General features: G+C 53.4%; 1 protein-coding gene across 2 annotated transcripts in view; it reads left to right on the forward strand.

The window, feature by feature from the left end:
* Window positions 1–23,148, forward strand: part of PPIL2 (peptidylprolyl isomerase like 2) — a 365,149-nt gene that overhangs the window by 186,923 nt on the left and 155,078 nt on the right. For both annotated transcript variants that reach the window (XM_086942651.1, XM_086942650.1), the window contains exon 11: window positions 17,314–17,389. In XM_086942651.1, the coding sequence (XP_086798777.1) occupies window positions 17,314–17,389 (76 nt within the window). The remainder of the gene's footprint in view (window positions 1–17,313; window positions 17,390–23,148) is intronic.

The following is a 23,148-nucleotide window of genomic DNA, read 5'->3' on the forward strand; positions in this document are numbered from 1 at the left end:
CGGTCCGCGGCCACGCCAGCAGGTCCCGACGACGATGAAGGTTTCAGAAGGTTGCGGCAGCGCCAGCAGGCAGGACGATAGTTCGCAAGGCAGGGCTACGGCAGCGCCAGTAGTCCGTCAAGGATGAGTTCTTCACTGCGTCTCTCGACTCCAGGATACAACTGCCTTCCTGCTCTGGAGCTGCCCCAGTTATAGGTCTGGCGCCCTTTGATGTCCGGACCCTCGCACTTGGAGGTCGGGAGGTCCGGGATGAGGGAGTCCAGACACCCAGCAGGGGGTTGGAGCCAGCGCCTGGGGGAGCTGGGGGCGATCGGCACCTGGCGGGGGAGAACCATCGACACCTCTTTCTCCCATTGACCTGCCAAGTAGTCCGCTCACCTCCTGGGTGGATGGTGGTGCCGGGATGTCGGGGCCTGGATGTCGGGGCCTGGCCAGGCCCAGGGTTAGGGTCGATCGGAGGCCACGCGGCCTCGTGGTGTTGTGTCCAAGATGGCGCCCAGGCCGGGCGAGGGGGCCGGTAGGGATTCGGGCCCATGATGTGGAGATGTCCAGGGGCAGGGGTCCCATATGAGATGGGAAACGGGTGGTTGTTGCGTGTAACACCTGGAGAGCCGGGCTCGGGCCTGGTCGCGCGGGGAGGGAGCAAGCCTTTCACGTGGCATGTCCAACACGGGATTTTTTTTATTTTGCCTTTTTTTATTTTCTATGGCCTTTCTTTTCCTTTCTTTTCTTTCTTAAGGATCAGTATAGCTACGAATCATTCAGACTTTTATCGTATGCTTGTATCTAGTGCTCATGCTTTTCTGATCTCCGATTTCCGGGTGGGCAGGCTCCGAGAATTGGCGCAACATGGAATGTATATTGTGTGTTCGATTCTCCATCACAGTGGTTATTATGTGTCTATCCTGTTTCTTACCATGTCCCCCGCATTATATGGTTTGATTGTATGGCACCTGATCCTCTCTCATATAATATAAAACGAAACCTTTGACTCATTCTGTAACTTATTTATGCATTCTTATACCAGTTTTGTCCTGAATCGCCGCCGAACCTCTGGGTTGTCGGCTGATGGGCTGTGTAGTACTGTAATATCGGTGGTCTAACTCTATCTAGCGGCCAGCCCCCGCGGTTGTAGGCCCATGCCTGTATTTTCTTGAATGCTATAATAAAGGTTTTAAAAATAAAATAAAAAATTAGCCATGCCCTTTCATTTGCCATGTTAGCTCCCCCCGAAATTAAGACCTAGTTGCGCCCCTGCCTGCATCCACCCCAGCGTTGGGGGTTTGCCGCCCGTAGGGGATGGAAGCCCTACACTCAACTCACCATTGGGGCTAGCCCCCACTATAACCTCCTTTAGCCCTATGAAGCGGCCGTGGCCACAGATTTCTGGTTTTCTGGAGTTTATCTACTATTGCAGGCACCTGACTATCTCCGTTTCATGATTTAAATTGAGGGGTTTTTCTGTCGATAAAGTCCTGGAGGAGTAAAGTCCTCTCCGCCCCCTGCTTAACGTGTGTCATCCTTTACAGCATAGCGTGATGATGGAACTCTAAGAAGAATTGTGGTTCAAGCCAACCATTTCCAAAATAAACCTGAAAGAGAAAAGAATTGGGAAAAACCAGAATAAAGTCTCTGCGCTGTTTTTATTCTACACTGTGAGATATTACCTCTGGTTTTCATTAGTCCCAGTTTGAAGGTGCACAGTTCATTTCTTTCTTTTTTGTGTCCTTTACCCGTGTGCTCCCAATTAATTTTGTCTTCCTTAATTCTCCACTGGATAGATGTCCCTCCCTGGGGCTTCACCACTGACATTCTCTTCCTCAGCTTTTATGGCTTTGCTGAGAGGGGTGGTCTAAATTGACCTCGCTCCCTCTGCCCCATTCTGGGCCTTTAGAATTCTCTGATTGGCTTTTGACTTCCATATGGCATTTCTGGCCCCACCCCCTTAATAAAGCCCCTCCCTCCTTCTCTTCTCTGCAGAAACATGGCTGCCTGCTGTTAAGTTTTCTTGCTCTTAGTGGACCAGCCTTGAAATCCGGTTCCCTGTCCCTCCACACGTACCCCACGCACCCGTGAGATCCAATCGGCTTCCTTCAGTGGCTGCGCGTGCATGCCTGTTCCCTCCCACCTGATGCCACAGCATCTGTTTCCACAGCGCTCTCTTCAGGGGGTTCCTGTTTGCATCAGAAGTCCTTTTTGGTAGTATTTGTGCACTTGAGGGTTGGGAACTCTTGCTGTGTGCCCTTAATTTATTATTCCACCTAGAAGACCCTATTATAGTTGCAGCTTGCTCACAGTGGTCCTCACTTTGAGACCCTTCTTCCTTGTCTAAAATAGATAAACATGGCCAATATTGAAGAAGTTTAAAAAAATGAAAAATAAATTCAAGAGCAATGGAAGCAAGACAGCTGCAGATATGTATGTATGTGTATGTATATATTTATATATGTAAAGAGCGACGGACGGATAAAGACCGCGCGGTCTCTGTGGATCTGATGCTTTTCTCGGCGTCTGTAGTCAGTCTGCCTCCAGAAATAGTCCTTCATCCTCGCGCTCAGTTGGCTCTGAATAAATCATTGCAGTTCCTTCATTATTTACAGACTTTTCCAGGAAAAGCAGGAGAGGTATTTCTGGCTTCAAAGAAGCCTTGAATGCCTAGAGAAGGGCCTGGAGAGGAGGGTTCGGGGCGGGGCCCAGAGAGGAGGGCTTGGTGCTGGGGCCCAGAGAGGAGGGTTCGGGGCGGGGCCCAGAGAGGAGGGCTCAGTGCTGGGGCCCGGAGAGGAGGGCTGAGGTTGGGGCCCGGATAGAGAGGAGGGCCCGGAGAGGAGGGATCGGGGTAGGGCCCCGAGAGGAGAGTTCGGGGCAGGGAGGGCTTGGGGCACGGGCCGGAGAGTAGGGCTCGGTGCGGGGTCCGGAGAGTAGGGCTCGTGGCGGGGCTCGGAGAGGAAAGCTCGTGGCGGGGCCCGGAGAGGAGGGATCGGGGCGGGGCCCGGAGAGGAGGGTTCGGGGCAGGGAGGGCTCAGGGCACGGCCCGTAGAGTAGGGCTCGGGGCGGGGCCCGGAGAGGAGGGCTCGGGGCGGGCCCCGGAGAGGAGGGTTCGGGGCGGGGCCCAGAGAAGAGGGCTTGGTGCTGGGGCCCAGAGAGGAGGGTTCGGGGCGGGGCCCAGAGAGGAGGGCTCGGTGCCGGGGCCCGGAGAGGAGGGCTGAGGTTGGGGCCCGTATAGAGAGGAGGGCCCGGAGAGGAGGGATCGGGGTGGGGCCCGGAGAGGAGGGATCGGGGCGGGGCCCAGGGAGGAGGGTTCGGGGCAGGGAGGGCTCGGGGCACGGCCCGTAGAGTAGGGCTCGGGGCGGGGCCCCGGAGAGGAGGGCTCGGGGCGGGGCCCCGGAGAGGAGGGCTCGGGGCGGGCCCCGGAGAGGAGGGCTCGGGGCGGGCCCCGGAGAGGAGGGCTCGGGGCGGGGCCCGGAGAGGAGGGCTCGGGGTGGGGCCTGGAGAGGAGGGCTTGGACCTGGAGAGGAGGGCTCGGGAGGGGCCCAGGGGGGAGGGTTCGGTGCTGGGCTTGGGAGGGGCCCAGTCCCTCACTGAGATGACAAAGCCCTCGTGTCTGCATTGGCCCGTCTCTCCAGCCCTCGTGCCTGCATTGGCCCAGTCTCTCCAGCCCTCATTTCTGCATTGGCCCCGTCTCTCCAGCCATCATGTCTGCATTGGCCCGTCTCTCCAGCCCTCGTGTCTGCATTGGCCCCGTCTCTCCAGCCCTCGTGTCTGCATTGGCCCCGTCTCTCCAGCCCTCGTGTCTGCTTTGGCCCCGTCTCTACAGCCCTCGTGTCTGCATTGGCCCCGTCTCTCCAGCCCTCGTGTCTGCATTGGCCCCGTCTCTCCAGCCCTCGTGTCTGCATTGGCCCCTGGCTCCAGCCATCGTGTTTGCATTGGCCCGTGCCTTCAGCCCTCGTGTCTACATTGGCCCCGTCTCTCCAGCCCTCGTGTCTGCATTGGCACCTGGCTCCAGCCATCGTGTTTGCATTGGCCCGTGCCTTCAGCCCTCGTGTCTACATTGGCCCCGTCTCTCCAGCCCTCGTGTCTGCATTGGCACCGTCTCTCCAGCCCTCGTGTCTGCATTGGCCCCTGGCTCCAGCCCTCGTGTCTGCATTGGCCCCTGGCTCCAGCCCCTCGGGTCTGCATTGGCCCCTGGCTCCAGCCCTCGTGCCTGCCTTGGCCCCTGGCTCCAGCCCTCGTGTCTGCATTGGCCCGTGCCTTCAGCCCTCGTGTCTGCATTGGCCCCGTCTCTCCTGCCCTAGTGTCTGCATTGGCCTCGTCTCTCCTGCCCTCGTGTCTGCATTGGCCACGTCTCTCCTGCCCTCGTGTCTACATTGGTCCTTTCTTTCCTGCCCTTGTATCTGCATTGGCCCCTGGCTCCAGCCCTCGTGTCTGCATTGGCCCCTGGCTCCAGCCCTCGTGTCTGCATTGGCCCCTAGCTCCAGCCCTCGTGTCTGCATTGGCCCCGTCACTCCAGCCCTCGTGTCTGCATTGGCCCCTGGCTCCAGCCCTCGTGTCTGCATTGGCCCGTGCCTTCAGCCCTCGTGTCTGCATTGGCTCCAGCCCTCGTGTCTGCATTGGCCCCTGGCTCCAGCCCTCGTGTCTGCATTGGCCCGTGCCTTCAGCCCTCGTGTCTGCATTGGCTCCAGCCCTCGTGTCTGCATTGGCCCCTGGCTCCAGCCCTCGTGTCTGCATTGGCCCGTGCCTTCAGCCCTCGTGTCTGCATTGGCCCCGTCACTCCAGCCCTCGTGTCTGCATTGGCCCCTGTCTCCAGCCCTCGTGTCTGCATTGGCCCGTGCCTTCAGCCCTCGTGTCTGCATTGGCTCCAGCCCTCGTGTCTGCATTGGCCCCTAGCTCCAGCCCTCGTGTCTGCATTGGCCCCGTCACTCCAGCCCTCGTGTCTGCATTGGCCCCTGGCTCCAGCCCTCGTGTCTGCATTGGCCCGTGCCTTCAGCCCTCGTGTCTGCATTGGCTCCAGCCCTCGTGTCTGCATTGGACCGTGCCTTCAGCCCTCGTGTCTGCATTGGACCGTGCCTTCAGCCCTCGTGTCTGCATTGGCTCCAGCCCTCGTGTCTGCATTGGCTCCAGCCCTCGTGTCTGCATTGGCTCCAGCCCTCGTGTCTGCATTGGACCGTGCCTTCAGCCCTCGTGTCTGCATTGGACCGTGCCTTCAGCCCTCGTGTCTGCATTGGCTCCAGCCCTCGTGTCTGCATTGGCCCCTGGCTCCAGCCCTCGTGTCTGCATTGGCCCGTGCCTTCAGCCCTCGTGTCTGCATTGGCCTGTCTCTCCAACCATCGTGTCTGCAATGGCCGTCCCTCCAGCACGTCTCTGGCTCTCTCACCCATCTCCCTTGTCTGATATGACTCTGATGGGAGACCCCTCCTTCCCTTGAGGCTCCCAGTGTGACTCTCCCAGAGGGCAAAACACAGTGCTTAAAACTGTGGGGAAAGGCAATTTCTATTAAATTTCTCCTGATGCCTGTCCGAGTGGGTTTCGGTCACACTTCTGACTCAAAAAATCATAAAAAATTATATGTAAGATTGGGGTTTGAGACAGTCTGTAGCCCTTTCCTCCCATGGACCTGTGGGTGAATAACCTTTCCTCCAGGCCATCCAGGTGAAGGACGGAAAGGTAAATTGCGGCTGCGCTGCTTTGGCCTGGTATGACTTGGAAAACGCCTCGTGACCGGAATCTACATCTTTTTTCATCCTCCTCCTTTCATCATTCCCATTTAACCAGCAGTTTTCTCTTCCATGGGTGCCAACCACTGTCTCCTAGTTGGCGGCCCTGCCGTGATGCCTGCTCCCCTGATTCACAGTTCTGTCCCTCGGATAGAGCTCAGTAATATATAATCCCTGGGCTGTCTGATATGCACATGTGGAGGAATATTCTGTATTTTTACTTCTAGATGGACCATCAGTCTCACCAGAGTCATAGCTGCCAAAGATTCCAGTAGTGGCCGCTACTAAGCACAGGTTGTGGGTAGGGTGGGGGGGGGGGGGGGCGTAGGGATGAATTATAAACATACACTCAGTTACCTGAATGCCGTTGGGTGCTGCGGCCTCTGCTCCATCTCCTCCACGCCCACAGGAAGCTCCCAGTCCCCCAGAAGCCCCTGTCCAATCACAACACTGCCTGAAGCAGCGTTGTAATTCGTCTGAGCGCCATTGTTTGGCGCTCAGTCGGGGGCTTGGAGGCTTTGCATGTTCCTCTCCAGGCAGTGTATTGCAGCCTGCTGGGGAACATGTGAAGTGCGCAGGACTGTTTGACCGGCCCACTTTAGAGTGTGCTTTATGCTCGTCCCCTGCACTGGCCAGCCCAGCCCGGCCCATCCGCGCAGCACCCGAGCAGGAAGGAAAACAATAACTTTGGTTATTATCGTTTTTTATTTTACACTGCTCACAGAGCAGTGTGGCGATTCTCCTCCGCCTTATCGGGGAGCCGCCACTGAAGGTTTCAGATTGCTATATGTGATGTGACATTTTGATCATTTCAGTGTAAATATGAGTGACATTTCAACGACTATGAGTGACACTTTCTCGCAAGTAAAATGAAGCAATGAAAACCTGCCCAACTGGACAAACGCGCTCCTGTGAAAGTAAATTAAATTAGGAAGATGTGTGAGTTTACAAGGCCCATCTCTACAACGCTGTTCAAGAAAAGTGTATGTCAGGGAAACATAGGTGACATCCAGACTGCATGGCCTTCTCAGAGCACATCCAGGAGTTTGCAGGGCTCCCCGGTACACCTCCTTCCTAGCACTGCGAGGATAGTGAGTTTGCGCAAGGGCCGTGTTTCTCGCCTCCACGTAGAGTGATGAGATGTAGCCTCTATTGGAGGTTTCTGCTTTACACACTGAAAAGAACTAAAATCAGGCGTGATTCACACACTACACTAGTGTCATTTTTCATCACCATTGCTGAATGCAGATGGATGGCACTTGTGCAACCGCTGCATTGCGTATAGAGAACACGTGCAACATTTGCACAAACTGACCAGAGCAGGAATGCATTTTGCATCGATAGGCCATTCTGGTGTTTGTATATCCATCTTGTAGAAGAGCACAGAAGCAAGACGCCAGTTTAACAATCAAATGCATAGATGTGAAATCATTTAAAAACTGAGACCAGATCACACTGGTGGCACCAGGACAGTTTTGCACCAGTTTCTTGCTGAAGGGTGAAGAGCAGCCTCCTCTATCTTCAGCATAGCATATGCTAAGCAGACCCCACAAAGTGAGTGATTAAAGTAGTGACCAAAGTGGAAATAAAAAGAAGTGTTGAGCGCAGCAGCAGAATGATGATGCGCTTCTGTAAAAATAAATTAAAATTAGTCGGTGACACCCAACAATACATAGTCGATGTCACTGCCCCCTCATGATCGTACATTAAAGTTGACTCATGCAGGCTGGTGGCAGCACTTTGCTGGCTCAGGGGTCCACTTCTGTCGGGTGTGATGCCGCAAACGCCAACCACGCTGGTAGTTGGCAGGGCTGTGTTGTGGCAGCGAGCACAAGAAACATGGAGGATTGGCCCACGTGTGAAATGCGACGTCCAAGAGGAGAGGACGTGAGCGATTTACACAGCTACATCCATGGCTCGGCTGCACTGCACTGCAGGGCGGGCAGGCTGCCAAGGGACCCGGCACTACTCTGCGGTCCCCAATGACTTCAGATAGTTGTGCATTACATGGAACACGGGTCCTAACCACAGTGAAAGCGTCTGGCAGCCGAGTGATGGGGAAATACATACAGGCTGTGGAAAGGTTTCAGTTGACCCACCCGGCCCATGAGGCAATGCACATCTTCACATTAGTCCTCTATGTCATGAGAGGGAATGCCATGGCGCGAGCGGACACCATGTTCTTCCGCCTCCAGTGGCATCTGTTTGTATCCCAGAGAAATCATTACGATGCTGGGCCTGCCTGGGCCTAGCCACGCGGTGCAAGCGGCGGGCTCCTGGCTGCGCTAGCTCAAACTGCCGCACTTGAATGTGCTGCGCCCGCCCGTCCCAATGTCGGCTGTTGCGATTGGAGAACTCATTACAAGTTACAACTGACTCTCGTGACGGGTGTTGGGTGAAACTGAAACACTGTAGCCATCGGAGCCGAGAGCTAGCTGAGCCCAGCCCCTAAGCTTAGGTTGCTGCGTGCAGCGCGGATGCACACTGACATCTAAGAGCTGTGCTTTAGTGTGGTGCTAATAAGCAACACTCCGGCCCCTTGCTGACGAGGCGCTATAAATGTTTGACAACGCATTTCATTGTAGTGATGTGGAGCACCACACTGAAATGCGTTAGTCAAACGTATGATGCGTGGTTCTTGGCAAGGCTGCATACTCGTGCATGGTTATGCTTAGGCTGGTTGTCCTCTGGGTGCAGTATGTCCACTTCTGGGTAGGACCGAGGGATCCCCCACCACGGTGTCTATTGTTGTCCTGCGACTGCAGTATGTTTGCTACTGGTGCACCTAACAAACTCACTGCTACTGTGGTGCTTTTATTTCATAGTTCGGTCACTTTCCCACCTCGTGAGACTTAACATCGTATTCACTACTGTGTGCTCTTTGATTTTTGCAGGCTTTGCCATTTCTATCCTGAGTGGATCTAAAAGGTCCACCGCAGGTGACCTTGTGGGTGACCTTGTGAGCTTTTGTGGCAATTGCCCCCTTTGACAAACTAAGATGAATATTTGCACTGTAATCATTCTTTCTAGAATCTCTTCAGAGGGACGCACAGGATCTTGGACTCAAACAGATTCATAAAAAATACATAAACAGAAATGTAATGAACATAAAAAGAGAAGGACAGAAGTCGATCAATCAATCGAATAGTAATGTAGAGTGCTACTAATCACCTGTGAGGTTATCCAGGCGCGAATGCAGAAGTGATTTGGATCCTATAAAAGTAGGAAATGGAAATATGATGTCCTGCCCACTGTCCCCTGCACTGTAGTGCACTCATTTCCGGCGAATGCAAGAATGAAACCCTGGGTGGGTGAATGGATGCCTGAGTCGAGGGTTGAGTCACTGGTGACGGTATGATGACTTAAGTGCCTAAACCCATCAGTTACTGGATAGGCGCTTACTTACAACCTTGTTGGTGGAGAGGTGAGCACATTATCCTACAGCTGTTTCTGACAGTCACCCTGTAGCATAGTGCTGCAGGATAGAGTCCCTGGTGGAGCTGTACACAGGCACCAGGGAAGCCCTGCTGGAGCTGTGTGCTTGGAGCCTGTACCCACTGCAGCATAGTACTGCAGGATAGAGTCCCTGGTGGAGCTGTGTGCTTGGAGCCTGTACCCACTGCAGCATAGTACTGTAGGATAGAGTCCCTGGTGGAGCTGTTTGCTTGGAGCCTGTACCCACTGTAGCATACTACTGCAGGATAGAGTCCCTGGTGGAGCGGTTTGCTCGGACCCTGTGACCTCTGTAGCATAGTACTGTAGGATAGAGTCCCTGGTGGAGCTGTTTGCTTGGAGCCTGTACCCACTGTAGCATAGTACTGCAGGATAGAGTCCCTGGTGGAGCTGTGTGCTTGGAGCCTGTACCCACTGTAGCATAGTACTGCAGGATAGAGTCCCTGGTGGAGCGGTGTGCTTGGAGCCTGTACCCACTATAGCATAGTACTGCAGGATAGAGTCCCTGGTGGAGCTGTTTGCTCGGAGCCTGTGACCTCTGTAGCATAGTACTGCAGGATAGAGTCCCTGGTGGAGCTGTTTGCTCGGAGCCTGTGACCTCTGTAGCATAGTACTGCAGGATAGAGTCCCTGGTGGAGCTGTTTGCTTGGAGCCTGTGACCTCTGTAGCATAGTACTGCAGGATAGAGTCCTTGGTGGAGCTGTTTGCTTGGAGCCTGTACCCACTGTAGCATAGTACTGCAGGATAGAGTCCCTGGTGGAGCTGTGTGGTGGAGTCTGTGCCCTCTGTAGCATAGTAGTGTAGGATAGAGTCCCTGGTGGAGCTGTGTGCTTGGAGCCTGTACCCACTGTAGCATAGTACTGCAGGATAGAGTCCCTGGTGGAGCTGTTTGCTTGGAGCCTGTACCCACTGTAGCATAGTACTGCAGGATAGAGTCCCTGCTGGAGCTGTACACAGGAACCAGGGAAGCCCTGATGGAGCTGTGTGCTTGGAGCCTGTACCCTCTGTAGCATAGTACTGCAGGATAGCGTCCCTGGTGGAGCCGTGTGCTTAAAGCCTGTACCCACTGTACCATAGTACTACAGGATAGAGTCCCTGGTGGAGCTGTTTGCTTGGAGCCTGTACCCACTGTAGCATAGTACTGCAGGATAGAGTCCCTGGTGGAGCTGTTTGCTCGGAGCCTGTGACCTCTGTAGCATAGTACTGCAGGATAAAGTCCCTGGTGGAGCTGTGTGGTGGAGTCTGTGCCCTCTGTAGCATAGTACTGCAGGATAGAGTCCCTGGTGGAGCTGTGTGGTGGAGTCTGTGTCCTCTGTAGCATAGTACTGCAGGATAGAGTCCCTGATGGAGCTGTGTGGTGGAGTCTGTGCCCTCTGTAGCATAGTACTGCAGGATAGAGTCCCTGGTGGAGCGGTTTGCTTGGAGCCTGTACCCACTGTAGTATAGTGCTGCAGAATAGAGTCCCTGGTGGTGCTTTGTGCTTGGAGCCTGTGCCCTCTGTAGCATAGTGCTGCAGGATAGTCCGTGGTGGAGCTGTGTGCTTGGAGCCTGTACCCACTGTGGCATAGTACTGCAGGATAGAGTCCCTGGTGGAGCTGTGTGGTGGAGTCTGTGCCCTCTGTAGCATAGTGCTGCAGGATAGAGTCCCTGGTGGAGCTGTGTGCTTGGAGCCTGTACCCTCTGTAGCATAGTACTGCAGGATAGAGTCCCTGGTGGAGCGGTGTGATTGGATCCTGTACCCACTGTAGCATAGTACTGCAGGATAGAGTCCCTGGTGGAGCTGTTTGCTTGGAGCCTGTACCCACTGTAGCATAGTACTGCAGGATAGAGTCCCTGGTGGAGCTGTTTGCTTGGAGCCTGTGACATCTGTAGCATAGTACTGCAGGATAGAGTCCCTGCTGGAGCTGTGTGCTTGGAGCCTGTACCCACTGTAGCATAGTACTGCAGGATACAGTCCCTGGTGGAGCTGTTTGCTTGGAGCCTGTACCCACTGTAGCATAGTACTGCAGGATGGAGTCCCTGGTGGAGCTGTTTGCTTGGAGCCTGTTACCTCTGTAGCATAGTACTGCAGGATAGAGTCCCTGGTGGAGCTGTTTGCTTGGAGCCTGTGACATCTGTAGCGTAGTACTGCAGGATAGAGTCCCTGGTGGAGCTGTTTGTTTGGAGCCTGTTACCTCTGTAGCATAGTACTGCAGGATAGAGTCCCTGCTGGAGCTGTACACAGGAACCAGGGAAGCCCTGCTGGAGCTGTGTGCTTGGAGCCTGTACCCTCTGTAGCATAGTACTGCAGGATAGAGTCCCTGCTGGAGGTGTGTGGTGGAGTCTGTGCCCTCTGTAGCATAGTACTGCAGGATAGAGTCCCTGGTGGAGCTGTTTGCTCGGAGCCTGTGACCTCTGTAGCATAGTACTGCAGGATAAAGTCCCTGGTGGAGCTGTGTGCTTGGAGCCTATACCCACTGTAGCATAGTACTGCAGGATAGAGTCCTTGGTGGAGCTCTGTGCTCGGAGCCTGTGCCCACTGTAGCATAGTACTGCAGGATAAAGTCCCTGGTGGAGCTGTGTGCTTGGAGCCTGTACCCTCTGTAGCATAGTACTGCAGGATAAAGTCCCTGGTGGAGCTGTGTGCTTGGAGCCTGTGCCCTCTGTAGCATAGTACTGCAGGATAGAGTCCCTGGTGGAGCTGTTTGCTCGGAGCCTGTGACCTCTGTAGCATAGTACTGCAGGATAAAGTCCCTGGTGGAGCTGTGTGGTGGAGTCTGTGCCCTCTGTAGCATAGTACTGCAGGATAGAGTCCCTGGTGGAGCTGTGTGGTGGAGTCTGTGTCCTCTGTAGCATAGTACTGCAGGATAGAGTCCTTGGTGGAGCTGTTTGCTTGGAGCCTGTACCCACTGTAGCATAGTACTGCAGGATAGAGTCCCTGGTGGAGCTGTGTGGTGGAGCCTGTACCCACTGTAGCATAGTACTGCAGGATAGAGTCCCTGGTGGAGCTGTTTGCTTGGAGCCTGTACCCACTGTAGCATAGTTCTGCAGGATAGAGTCCCTGGTGGAGCTGTTTGCTTGGAGCCTGTGCCCTCTGTAGCATAGTACTGGCAGGATGGAGTCCCTGGTGGAGCTGTTTGCTTGGAGCCTGTGACCTCTGTAGCATAGTACTGCAGGATAGAGTCCCTGGTGGAGCCGTGTGCTTGGAGCCTGTACCCACCGTAGCATAGTACTGCAGGATAGAGTCCTTGATGGAGCTGTGTGGTGGAGTCTGTGCCCTCTGTAGCATAGTAGTGTAGGATAGAGTCCCTGGTGGAGCTGTGTGCTTGGAGCCTGTACCCACTGTAGCATAGTACTGCAGGATAGAGTCCCTGGTGGAGCTGTTTGCTTGGAGCCTGTACCCACTGTAGCATAGTACTGCAGGATAGAGTCCCTGCTGGAGCTGTACACAGGAACCAGGGAAGCCCTGATGGAGCTGTGTGCTTGGAGCCTGTACCCTCTGTAGCATAGTACTGTAGGATAGAGTCCCTGGTGGAGCGGTGTGCTTGGATAGTGTACCCACTGTAGCATAGTACTGCAGGATAGAGTCCCTGGTGGAGCTGTGTGGTGGAGTCTGTGCCCTCTGTAGCATAGTACTGCAGGATAGAGTCCCTGCTGGAGCTGTGTGCTTGGAGCCTGTACCCACTGTAGCATAGTACTGCAGGATAGAGTCCCTGGTGGAGCTGTGTGCTTGGAGCCTGTACCCACTGTAGCATAGTACTGCAGGATAGAGTCCCTGGTGGAGCTGTGTGCTTAGAGCCTGTACCCACTGTAGTATAGTGCTGCAGAATAGAGTCCCTGGTGGTGCTGTGTGCTTGGAGCCTGTGCCCTCTGTATCATAGTACTGCAGGATAGAGTCCCTGGTGGAGCTGTTTGCTTGGAGCCTGTACCCACTGTAGCATAGTACTGCAGGATAGAGTCCCTGGTGGAGCTGTTTGCTTGGAGCCTGTACCCACTGTAACATAGTACTGCAGGATAGCGTCCCTGGTGGAGCCGTGTGCTTAAAGCCTGTACCCACTGTACCATAGTACTACAGGATAGAGTCCCTGGTGGAGCTGTTTGCTTGGAGCCTGTACCCACTGTAGCATAGTACTGCAGGATAGCGTCCCTGGTGGAGCTGTGTGCTTAAAGCCTGTACCCACTGTACCATAGTACTGCAGGATAGAGTCCCTGGTGGAGCTGTGTGCTTAGAGCCTGTACCCACTGTAGTATAGTGCTGCAGAATAGAGTCCCTGGTGGTGCTGTGTGCTTGGAGCCTGTGCCCTCTGTAGCATAGTGCTGCAGGATAGTCCGTGGTGGAGCTGTGTGCTTGGAGCCTGTACCCTCTGTAGCATAGTACTGCAGGATAGAGTCCCTGGTGGAGCGGTGTACTTGGAGCCTGTACCCTCTGTAGCATAGTACTGCAGGATAGAGTCCCTGGTGGAGCGGTGTGCTTGGAGCCTGTACCCACTATAGCATAGTACTGCAGGATAGAGTCCCTGGTGGAGCGGTGTGCTTGGAGCCTGTACCCACTATAGCATAGTACTGCAGGATAGAGTCCCTGGTGGAGCTGTGTGCTTGGAGCCTGTGACCTCTGTAGCATAGTACTGCAGGATAGAGTCCCTGGTGGAGCGGTTTGGTCGGAGCCTGTACCCACTGTAGCATAGTACTGCAGGATAGAGTCCCTGGTGGAGCTGTGTGCTCGGAGCCTATGACCTCTGTAGCATAGTACTGCAGGATAGAGTCCCTGCTGGAGCTGTGTGCTTGGAGCCTGTGACCTCTGTAGCATAGTACTGCGTACAGTATGTTGCCGCTCGTGCTGATGGGGAGCCACTTGGAGATACTTTGGGGCATGCGGAGTGTGGAAGCAGGCGGTGGAGACTGTGTTGGTCTGCCGTTTCATGGTCAGCTTGCAGTCCAGGATGATGCTGATACTGCGGGCGTGGCCGTTCCAAGAGGAAGTGTTGCCAAATGTGAGAAAGTGCCCTCTTTCTGCAAGGTATACCCCCACTTTTTGCTGAATGTGCCCTGGGCTCCTGCTAAAAAGGTACCCAGGGCCTACGTTTCTTCCCTAAAATTGCATTGAAGCCTAAACCCAATTGGCATCTCTGGGCAAATCTCAGCCCCTGGTAAATGGTACCACAGGTACCCAGGGCACTCTGACCAGAGAAGGCCTCTAAGGGCTGCAGCACTTATTGTGCCACCCTTTGAGGTCTTGTACCCTGACACTCGCACACTGCCTTTGCAGGCTGTGTGTCTTGGTGCGGAACAAAGTGAAGAGTCGACATAGTACCCCTGTGTGCCATGCACACAAACCACTGCCCTGGCATAGATCAGTCACCCCTCTAGCTTGGTGCCCTATGCCAGTGGTGAGGGTACAGGTGCATGAGCCCTGTACCCTCACAGTGCCCAAGTCCGTTCCTGGTCATTGTAAGTGCAGTGCTGTCATTAAGAGTATATGGTGCTGGGAGTTGGTCATTACGAACTCCACAGCACCATAATGGCTACACTGAACACTGGGAAGTTTGGTATTTATTGTGGGATTTAATGTAAAATGCACGACAGAGAGCATCTTAGAGATGCCCACTGAAACTAGACCAACTTCTAGTGTCAGGATGGGCAGGGTTCACGAAGGGGAAGCTTCAAAGGCATGCCGCTTTTGTGAGCCTCCCCAGACCAATTGCTGCTTTCCGTAACTGGTCCCCACTGGTTCTGCCCCCCACTTTGGGCGGGAGAGCCGGCGGTAAAAACAAGTGAGGGAAAGAGGTGTGTCCACCTCTGCCAACTCCACCCCTCAGGTGAGGGAGGTAAGGTGAAGCACAACTGAGTCCCCGCCAACTTAAGGATAGGGGGACCCACCAAGGGACCGGCTCCTGCCCCATCCCACTATAGGGTGGTACGATAGGGGGTGTACCTACCCCAGGGAAGGGACCCATTGGTCCCTGCCCTTTGCCTGCCTGTAACGCCTCTAAATCTAGCATTTAGGGGGCACCCTGAACATCGTTCCCTCGGATCCAGAAACGACAAGAAGTAAAGAAGGACCGAAAAGCAGTGCAGCCAGCTAACAAGAGGAAGATACCCACTTAATTGGCCCCAGCCCTACAGACCTGTCTCCCCTCAAACCTGCTCGTGTGAAATCCAGGTGTGTCCTGCAGCCAGCAACCTCGAAGAACCCGGAGGACCTACCTGCCTTCACTTCCAAAAACTGCTTCTCCTGTGAACACCAGATTTGTTCAACTGCAACCTTTGGCAGCAGCCGGAAACTGCAAATCCAACCCACTCTGCACCCGCCGAACCTGGCCCGAGCCAAAGTGGAAAAACACCACGAGGAGGTTACCCCGGCGATCCTGACCCGAGATCCGGCGACCCCTGACCTGCCTCAGCTGACGCTTGCAGCCTAAATCCAGAAGCCCCCCTAACCGCGACCAGGAGCTGGTAAGAAGATCTGACCCCAAAAGGAACCCCTGCACCAGACACCCCACACCCCACGGCCTTGTGTGCCCGAACCAATGGTGCCTAACCGACCCTTAACTTCCCAACTTACCTCTCTAAGTGTTGGTTGCACCCAGAAGTCCTTCATCTCCCTGCCTGCAGTGCTTTTGCAAACCGGAGGTTCTCCATTAAAAACAGGGTGCCGACGTCGGATCTGCACTCTGCCTCCGGCCGCCGCAGTGCCGCTGAGGGTGCACCTTTTTGTGCTACTTTGTTTCCCCATTTGCCCTGACCTTAACCCTAGGAGCTTTGCTCCAACAATCCAGTGGCCTGCTTCTTAGTAGCCACCAACCGGAGGCCTCCTATCCCCCATTGGATGACATTTGCCCTCAACGCTCTGCACCCGGCCAAATGTCTTGCCGGTAGCAAGAGTGCATCACTGACTCTGGGGGACCCCGGAGTCTAACCCTGGAACCTTAACTCCCACAGTCGATTTCTTGCCTGTTAACCGATAACCTGTTTTTCCTCCTTAGGATAACATTGACAATTTTCTTCCAAAAAGGTTTTTGTGTGGAGTTTTGAAATCTAAAAATATTCTTTAAAAATCGCACGAATAACCAAAACGTATTTACTTACCTGTTTGCAGGAAATGTCCCAGTGCTGAATCTAGGTATCCAGCACTGAGTTAGAAAACTAACGTAAAAAGTAACTTACCTATAATTTACTGAAAAAGCCTATTCATTTCAATGTACTGTATTTGCTAATTATTGCAACCTACTGCATCCTCTGTAAATCAAACAAAGTACAAGTACTATTGCATTTTCAAACTGTTCTACATTCAGCAACTTATTACTGTAAAGTATTTAATGCCTACCTGTGCCAGGCTTGCTTGGTTCTAAAATAAAACAACAGTATATTTTTTATACAAAAACAATTGGCCTAGAGTTCAGTTCTTGAGTGTGTGAACTCATTTGCTGACTGAGTGTGTACAACAAATGCTTAACACTGTCCTCTGATACTGCCTTACTGCACGATCACACTACCACAAATCGAGAGTAAGGTTCTATCTAACTTTAACCTCTGCCTACCTCTGGACCTGGACTCTATACACACTATACCTCATTTTGGTAAAGTGTGTATATATAGAGCCAGTTTCCTGCACCAAAGAACAATACTTTAGTCTTGTCAGTGTTGAATTAGAATGGTCCTAACAGAGAATTAAAGAACAGAAAAATTAATAGAATCCAAACTTTTATCTTTATAGCACTTGTATGAGCACGCTTGCATTGCCTTGAGAGTTGATGCTCTTTGGCATTGCACCCCATTGGCTAGCACTTCTATCTATCTTGTAACACCCTGATTATGACTGGTCAAATTAATTCTTATATGTTTCTGCAACTTCTGCTACAGTACAGAACAAATTTGCTTATTTTGCAGCAGGCACCACAGTTTTACCGAGTTAATTTCGACAGGTCAGACCTGCTGAAATTTACCTAGGAGCTAAAATGTCTGGCCAGAACAGGGACAATCGGATGTTTTGCCCCAAAACTCCTAATTGGTGCTGTTTATTGCACCAGATAAGTTACGATCCTACATAGTCGCATTTCATCTACTGGCCAATGAAAATCGCGGCTTAAGTGGTGAATATGAAATCCATAAATCCCCCTCTGCTTTGGGGTCCCAGTGTGAGAATAACAAGGTGTGTGTTCTCTTCCCGCAGGCGCATTACTCCACGGGAGCTGTGAGTGCATCGTTCACCTCCACGTCGGTGAATCCACAGACCATGCATGAAGCAGGTACCGTACCAAGGTCAGGGTCCATGTGTGGAGTCTGTACTGGGGTCCTTGTAAAGATTTCTACTCTTAATAGTGAATTACTAATCCTAAACTGTGATCTATTACTGGGTTTTCTCAATCTTCCACTTCATTGGGTACATCCCTGGCCACTACCTTTATCCACTGCCACAGGGACATCCTTGTTCCTTTATCATCCACTGCCACGGGTACATCTCTAGTCCTCTCCATCATCCACTGCCATGAGTACATCCCTGGTCCTCCCCATCACCCACTGCCACGGATACATCTCTAGTCCTCCATCATCCACTGCCACGGGTACATCCCTGGTCCTCTCCATCATCCACTGCCACAGGTACATCCCTTGTCCTTGCATCATCCACTGTCACGGGTACATCCCTGGTCCTCCCCATCATCCACTGCCCAAGTACATCTCTGATCCTTGCCAACATCCACTGCCACGGGTACATCCCTGGTCCTCTCCATCATCCACTGCCACAGGTACATCCCTTGTCCTTGCATCATCCACTGTCACGGGTACATCCCTGGTCCTCCCCATCATCCACTGCCCAAGTACATCTCTGATCCTTGCCAACATCCACTGCCACGGGTACATCCCTGGTCCTCTCCATCATCCACTGCCACGGGTACATCCCTGGTCCTTGCATCATCCACTGCCACGGGTACATCCCTGGTCCTTTCGATCATCCACTGCCCAAGTACATCTCTGATCCTTGCCAACATCCACTGCCACGGGTACATCCCTGGTCCTTTCTCTCATCCACTGCCACGGGTACATCCCTGGTCCTTTCTCTCATCCACTGCCACGGGTACATCCCTGGTCCTTTCTCTCATCCACTGCCACGGGTACCTACCTGGTCCTCCATCATCCAATGCCACGGGTACATCCCTGGTCCTCCCCATCATCCACTGCAACAAATACATCGCTGGTCCTCCCCATCATCCACTGCCACGGGTACATCCCTGGTCCTTTCTCTCATCCACTGCCACGGGTACCTACCTGGTCTTCTCCATCATCCACTGCCACATGTACATCGCTGGTCCTCCCCATCATCCACTGCCACGGGTACATCCATGGTCCTTTCTCTCATCCACTGCCACGGGTACCTACCTGGTCCTCTCCATCATCCACTGCCACAGGTACATCCCTGGTCCTCCCCATCATCCACTGCCACGGGTACATCCATGGTCCTTTCTCTCATCCACTGCCACAGGTACCTCCCTGGTCCTCTTCATCATCCACTGCCACATGTACATTGCTGGTCCTCCCCATAATCCACTGCCATGGGTACATCCCTGGTCCTTTCTCTCATCCACTGCCACGGGTACCTACCTGGTCCTCTCCATCATCCACTGCTACAGGTACATCCCTGGTCCTTTCTCTCATCCACTGCCACGGGTACATCCCTAGTCCTCTCCATCATCCACTGCCACAGGTACCTCCCTGGTCCTCTTCATCATCCACTGCCACAGGTACCTCCCTGGTCCTCTTCATCATCCACTGCCACATGTACATCGCTGGTCCTCCCCATCATCCACTGCCACATGTACATCGCTGGTCCTCCCCATCATCCAATGCCACGGATACATCCCTGGTCCTTTCTCTCATCCACTGCCACGGGTACCTACCTGGTTCTCTCCATCATCCAATGCCACGGGTACATCCCTGGTCCTCCCCATCATCCACTGCCACATGTACATCGCTGGTCCTCCCCATCATCCAATGCCACGGATACATCCCTGGTCCTTTCTCTCATCCACTGCCACGGGTACCTACCTGGTCCTCTCCATCATCCACTGCCACAGGTACATCCCTGGTCCTTTCTCTCATCCACTGCCACGGGTACATCCCTAGTCCTCTCCATCATCCACTGCCACAGGTACCTCCCTGGTCCTCTTCATCATCCACTGCCACAGGTACCTCCCTGGTCCTCTTCATCATCCACTGCCATGGGTACATCCCTGGTCCTTTCTCTCATCCACTGCCACGGGTACCTCCCTGGTCCTCTCCATCATCCACTGCCACATGTACATCGCTGGTCCTCCCCATCATCCACTGCCACATGTACATCGCTGGCCCTTTCTCTCATCCACTGCCACGGGTACCTACCTGGTCCTCTCCATCATCCAATGCCACGGGTACATCCCTGGTCCTCCCCATCATCCACTGCAACAAATACATCGCTGGTCCTCCCCATCATCCACTGCCACGGGTACATCCCTGGTCCTTTCTCTCATCCACTGCCACGGGTACCTACCTGGTCTTCTCCATCATCCACTGCCACATGTACATTGCTGGTCCTCCCCATCATCCAATGCCACGGATACATCCCTGGTCCTTTCTCTCATCCACTGCCACGGGTACCTACCTGGTCCTCTCCATCATCCACTGCCACAGGTACATCCCTGGTCCTTTCTCTCATCCACTGCCACGGGTACATCCCTAGTCCTCTCCATCATCCACTGCCACAGGTACCTCCCTGGTCCTCTTCATCATCCACTGCCACAGGTACCTCCCTGGTCCTCTTCATCATCCACTGCCACATGTACATCGCTGGTCCTCCCCATCATCCACTGCCACATGTACATCCATGGTCCTTTCTCTCATCCACTGCCACAGGTACCTCCCTGGTCCTCTTCATCATCCACTGCCACGGGTACATCCATGGTCCTTTCTCTCATCCACTGCCACGGGTACATCCCTGGTCCTCCCCATCATCCACTGCCACGGGTACATCCATGGTCCTTTCTCTCATCCACTGCCACAGGTACCTCCCTGGTCCTCTTCATCATCCACTGCCACATGTACATTGCTGGTCCTCCCCATCATCCACTGCCATGGGTACATCCCTGGTCCTTTCTCTCATCCACTGCCACGGGTACCTCCCTGGTCCTCTCCATCATCCACTGCCACATGTACATCGCTGGTCCTCCCCATCATCCACTGCCACATGTACATCGCTGGTCCTCCACATCATCCACTGCAACAAATATATCACTGGTCCTTTCTATCATCCAATGCCACGGGTACATCCCTGGTCCTTTCTCTCATCCACTGCCACGGGTACCTACCTGGTCCTCCCCAGCATCCACTGCCATGGGTACCTCCCTGGTCCTTTCTATCATCCACTGCCCAAGTACATCTCTGATCCTTGCCAACATCCACTGCCACGGGTACATCCCTGGTCCTCCCCATCATCCACTACCACGGTAACATCCCTGGTCCTCCCCATCATCCACTACCACTGTAACATCCCTGGTCCTCCCCATCATCCACTGCCTCAGGTACATCCATGGTCCTCCCCATCATCCACTACCACGGTAACATCCCTGGTCCTACCCATCATCCACTGCCCGGGTACATCCCTGCTCCTCTCCATCATCCACTGCCTCAGGTACATCCATGGTCCTCCCCATCATCCACTACCACGGTAACATCCCTGGTCCTCCCCATCATCCACTGCCACAGGTACATCTCTGATCCTACCCATCATCCACTGCCACGGGTACATCCCTGGTCCTACCCATCATCCATGGGTACATCTCTAGTCCTCTCCATCATCCATGGGTACATCTCTAGTCCTCTCCATCCACTGCAATGTATACATCCGTGGTCCTCGCCGTCATCCACTGTGACAGGTACATACTTGGTCCATCTCCCATCATCCTCTGCCACGGGTACTTCCCAGGTCCTTGCCGTCATACTCTGCCACAGGTAGAGTCTGGGTATCCTCCATCATACACTGCCATGGGTGCATCCCTGGTCCTCTCCATTACCATCATCCACTGTGACAGGTACATCCGTGGAGTTTGCCATCATCCACTGCCACGAACACATCCCTGTCCTTGCCATCACCCACTGCCACAGCTTGAAACCCTCCCCTTACTGTAATCCATCTTATTTATTTATTCATTTTATTTTATACGTTTTAATTAGCTCGAGCATGACCCATGCCGGTATGGGAGCAATTTACACATGGTCAGAGATCAAAGACTTATGGAAACAAGTAAGGTTCCCAGTTTGGGAGAAATCAGGATGACATTTAGAAGCTAATGGATACAGAAGTACATATGCAATAATCCTGAACAAAACAGTAATCAAAACAATCACAGCAAGCAGTAGTCATGGGAGTAATTGATGAATCAAGAGAAGTACTGGAAGAGGAAATCCTATGATCCTGGGCATAACTTTGTTCATGAGTAATACGTTTACTTCTTTCTTGAAATAAACAGTTGAGGGGTTCAGTCTGGTTTCAGGGGGCAGGGAATTCCAGATTCTCTGGGCGATCCCTTAGAAGGTAGGTTTTCTTTTGACAGATTCTCTGTGGTTTTAGCAGTAAGGTGCTGTAGCGTCTGAAGGATCTGTCTCCCGCCAGAGAGTTCAAACTTCTGAGCAAGGTATCTCAGGGTATTGTGGTGTAGGGCTAATGGGCCATGCATGCAATATTTAATTGAATTCTGGCTGCATAAGGTGGCCCGTGAGAGCTTTTAAGTTGGGGGTGGAGGGGCATGGGGGGTGGAGATGTGGCTGTTTATTTTTGATCCTGTGATTAGTCTAGCAGCAGAATTAACAGTGGCCCTTAGAGGAGCCGTTGTGAATCTGGGCAGGCTGCAGAGGGTTGCATTTCCATAGTCCAATCTATGAATTACTTAGGCTTGCACTGCAGATTTGAAGTCATTAGGGGGGATGAAGGGTTTTAATTTTCTCAAGATGTTCATTTGGAGGTTTTCTTCTTTGATGGCGGTGCTGATGTGCTTCTGCATGCTAACCCCTTCAGCGCGGGGCGAATTTTCGCACTGTCCTGAAGGTTCTAATGAGCCTATCGGCTCATGACGGAACGGTTCCGTCATGAGCACAGCTCAACCGACGCTCATGATGGAACCGTTCCAGGGATCTCACTGGAATGATAACTTGGAACAGTCAGTTGAAGGCTTGAGAATGGCCATATCACCAAGCATGAGGCGGAATTTTTGACAGAGGGGGACAATGTAGTGCCATATTTGTATACACTACCAAAGATACATAAAAACAGAATCCTCCCCCCCCCCCCCCACCCCCCGGGACTCCCAATCGTCTTGGGCATTGGCTCTTTACTTGAGCCTCTGTCGCGCTACTGCGATTTCTATCTAAAACCTTTGATTCGACAGACCCCGACCTATCTTAAGGACACAAAAAACCTCCTTAACTTGCTCCAAGAGCTACCTATTGACACTGAATCCACCATACTTGTAACCCTCGACATCGAGAGCCTTTATACAAGCATTCCCCAGGACGACACAATCAGAGTCCTGGGTGAGGCTCTGGATAACATCAACTGGGAATACCAGACCCCTAAGACGTTCATTTTGAAATGTGCCACTTTGGCACTAAAACACCATTTTTAGGTCTCGCACCTGGCGATACAGCGCGAAGCGCTGTCGCCAGCGAGACCTATAGTCAGCTATGCTTTCAAGGGCTTAAAGGGGGAAAGGAGATGGGCACACGCACGCTGCAGGCCGGACTGGGGAATGCGCAGGCTGCCGCGCACATCTCTTGTCCCCCTTGCAAGCCCTTGAAAGCGCTTTCACTTTCCATGCGAAAGACGTGTCAGCGCACTGGCGTGCCCCACTTACCTGGCTGCTGGGCAATGCAACGCCGAAAAACACCCCGCCTCTCTACTTTCACCCTGGCCCCCTCCTGGTACCCGGGACTTCTCTGGATTTCCACTGGTACCGCGGGGCTCTCCCTCCCCCATGGGAGC

This window comes from Lissotriton vulgaris, chromosome 11, assembly GCF_964263255.1.
Source record: "Lissotriton vulgaris chromosome 11, aLisVul1.2, whole genome shotgun sequence".
NCBI lineage: Eukaryota > Metazoa > Chordata > Amphibia > Caudata > Salamandridae > Lissotriton > Lissotriton vulgaris.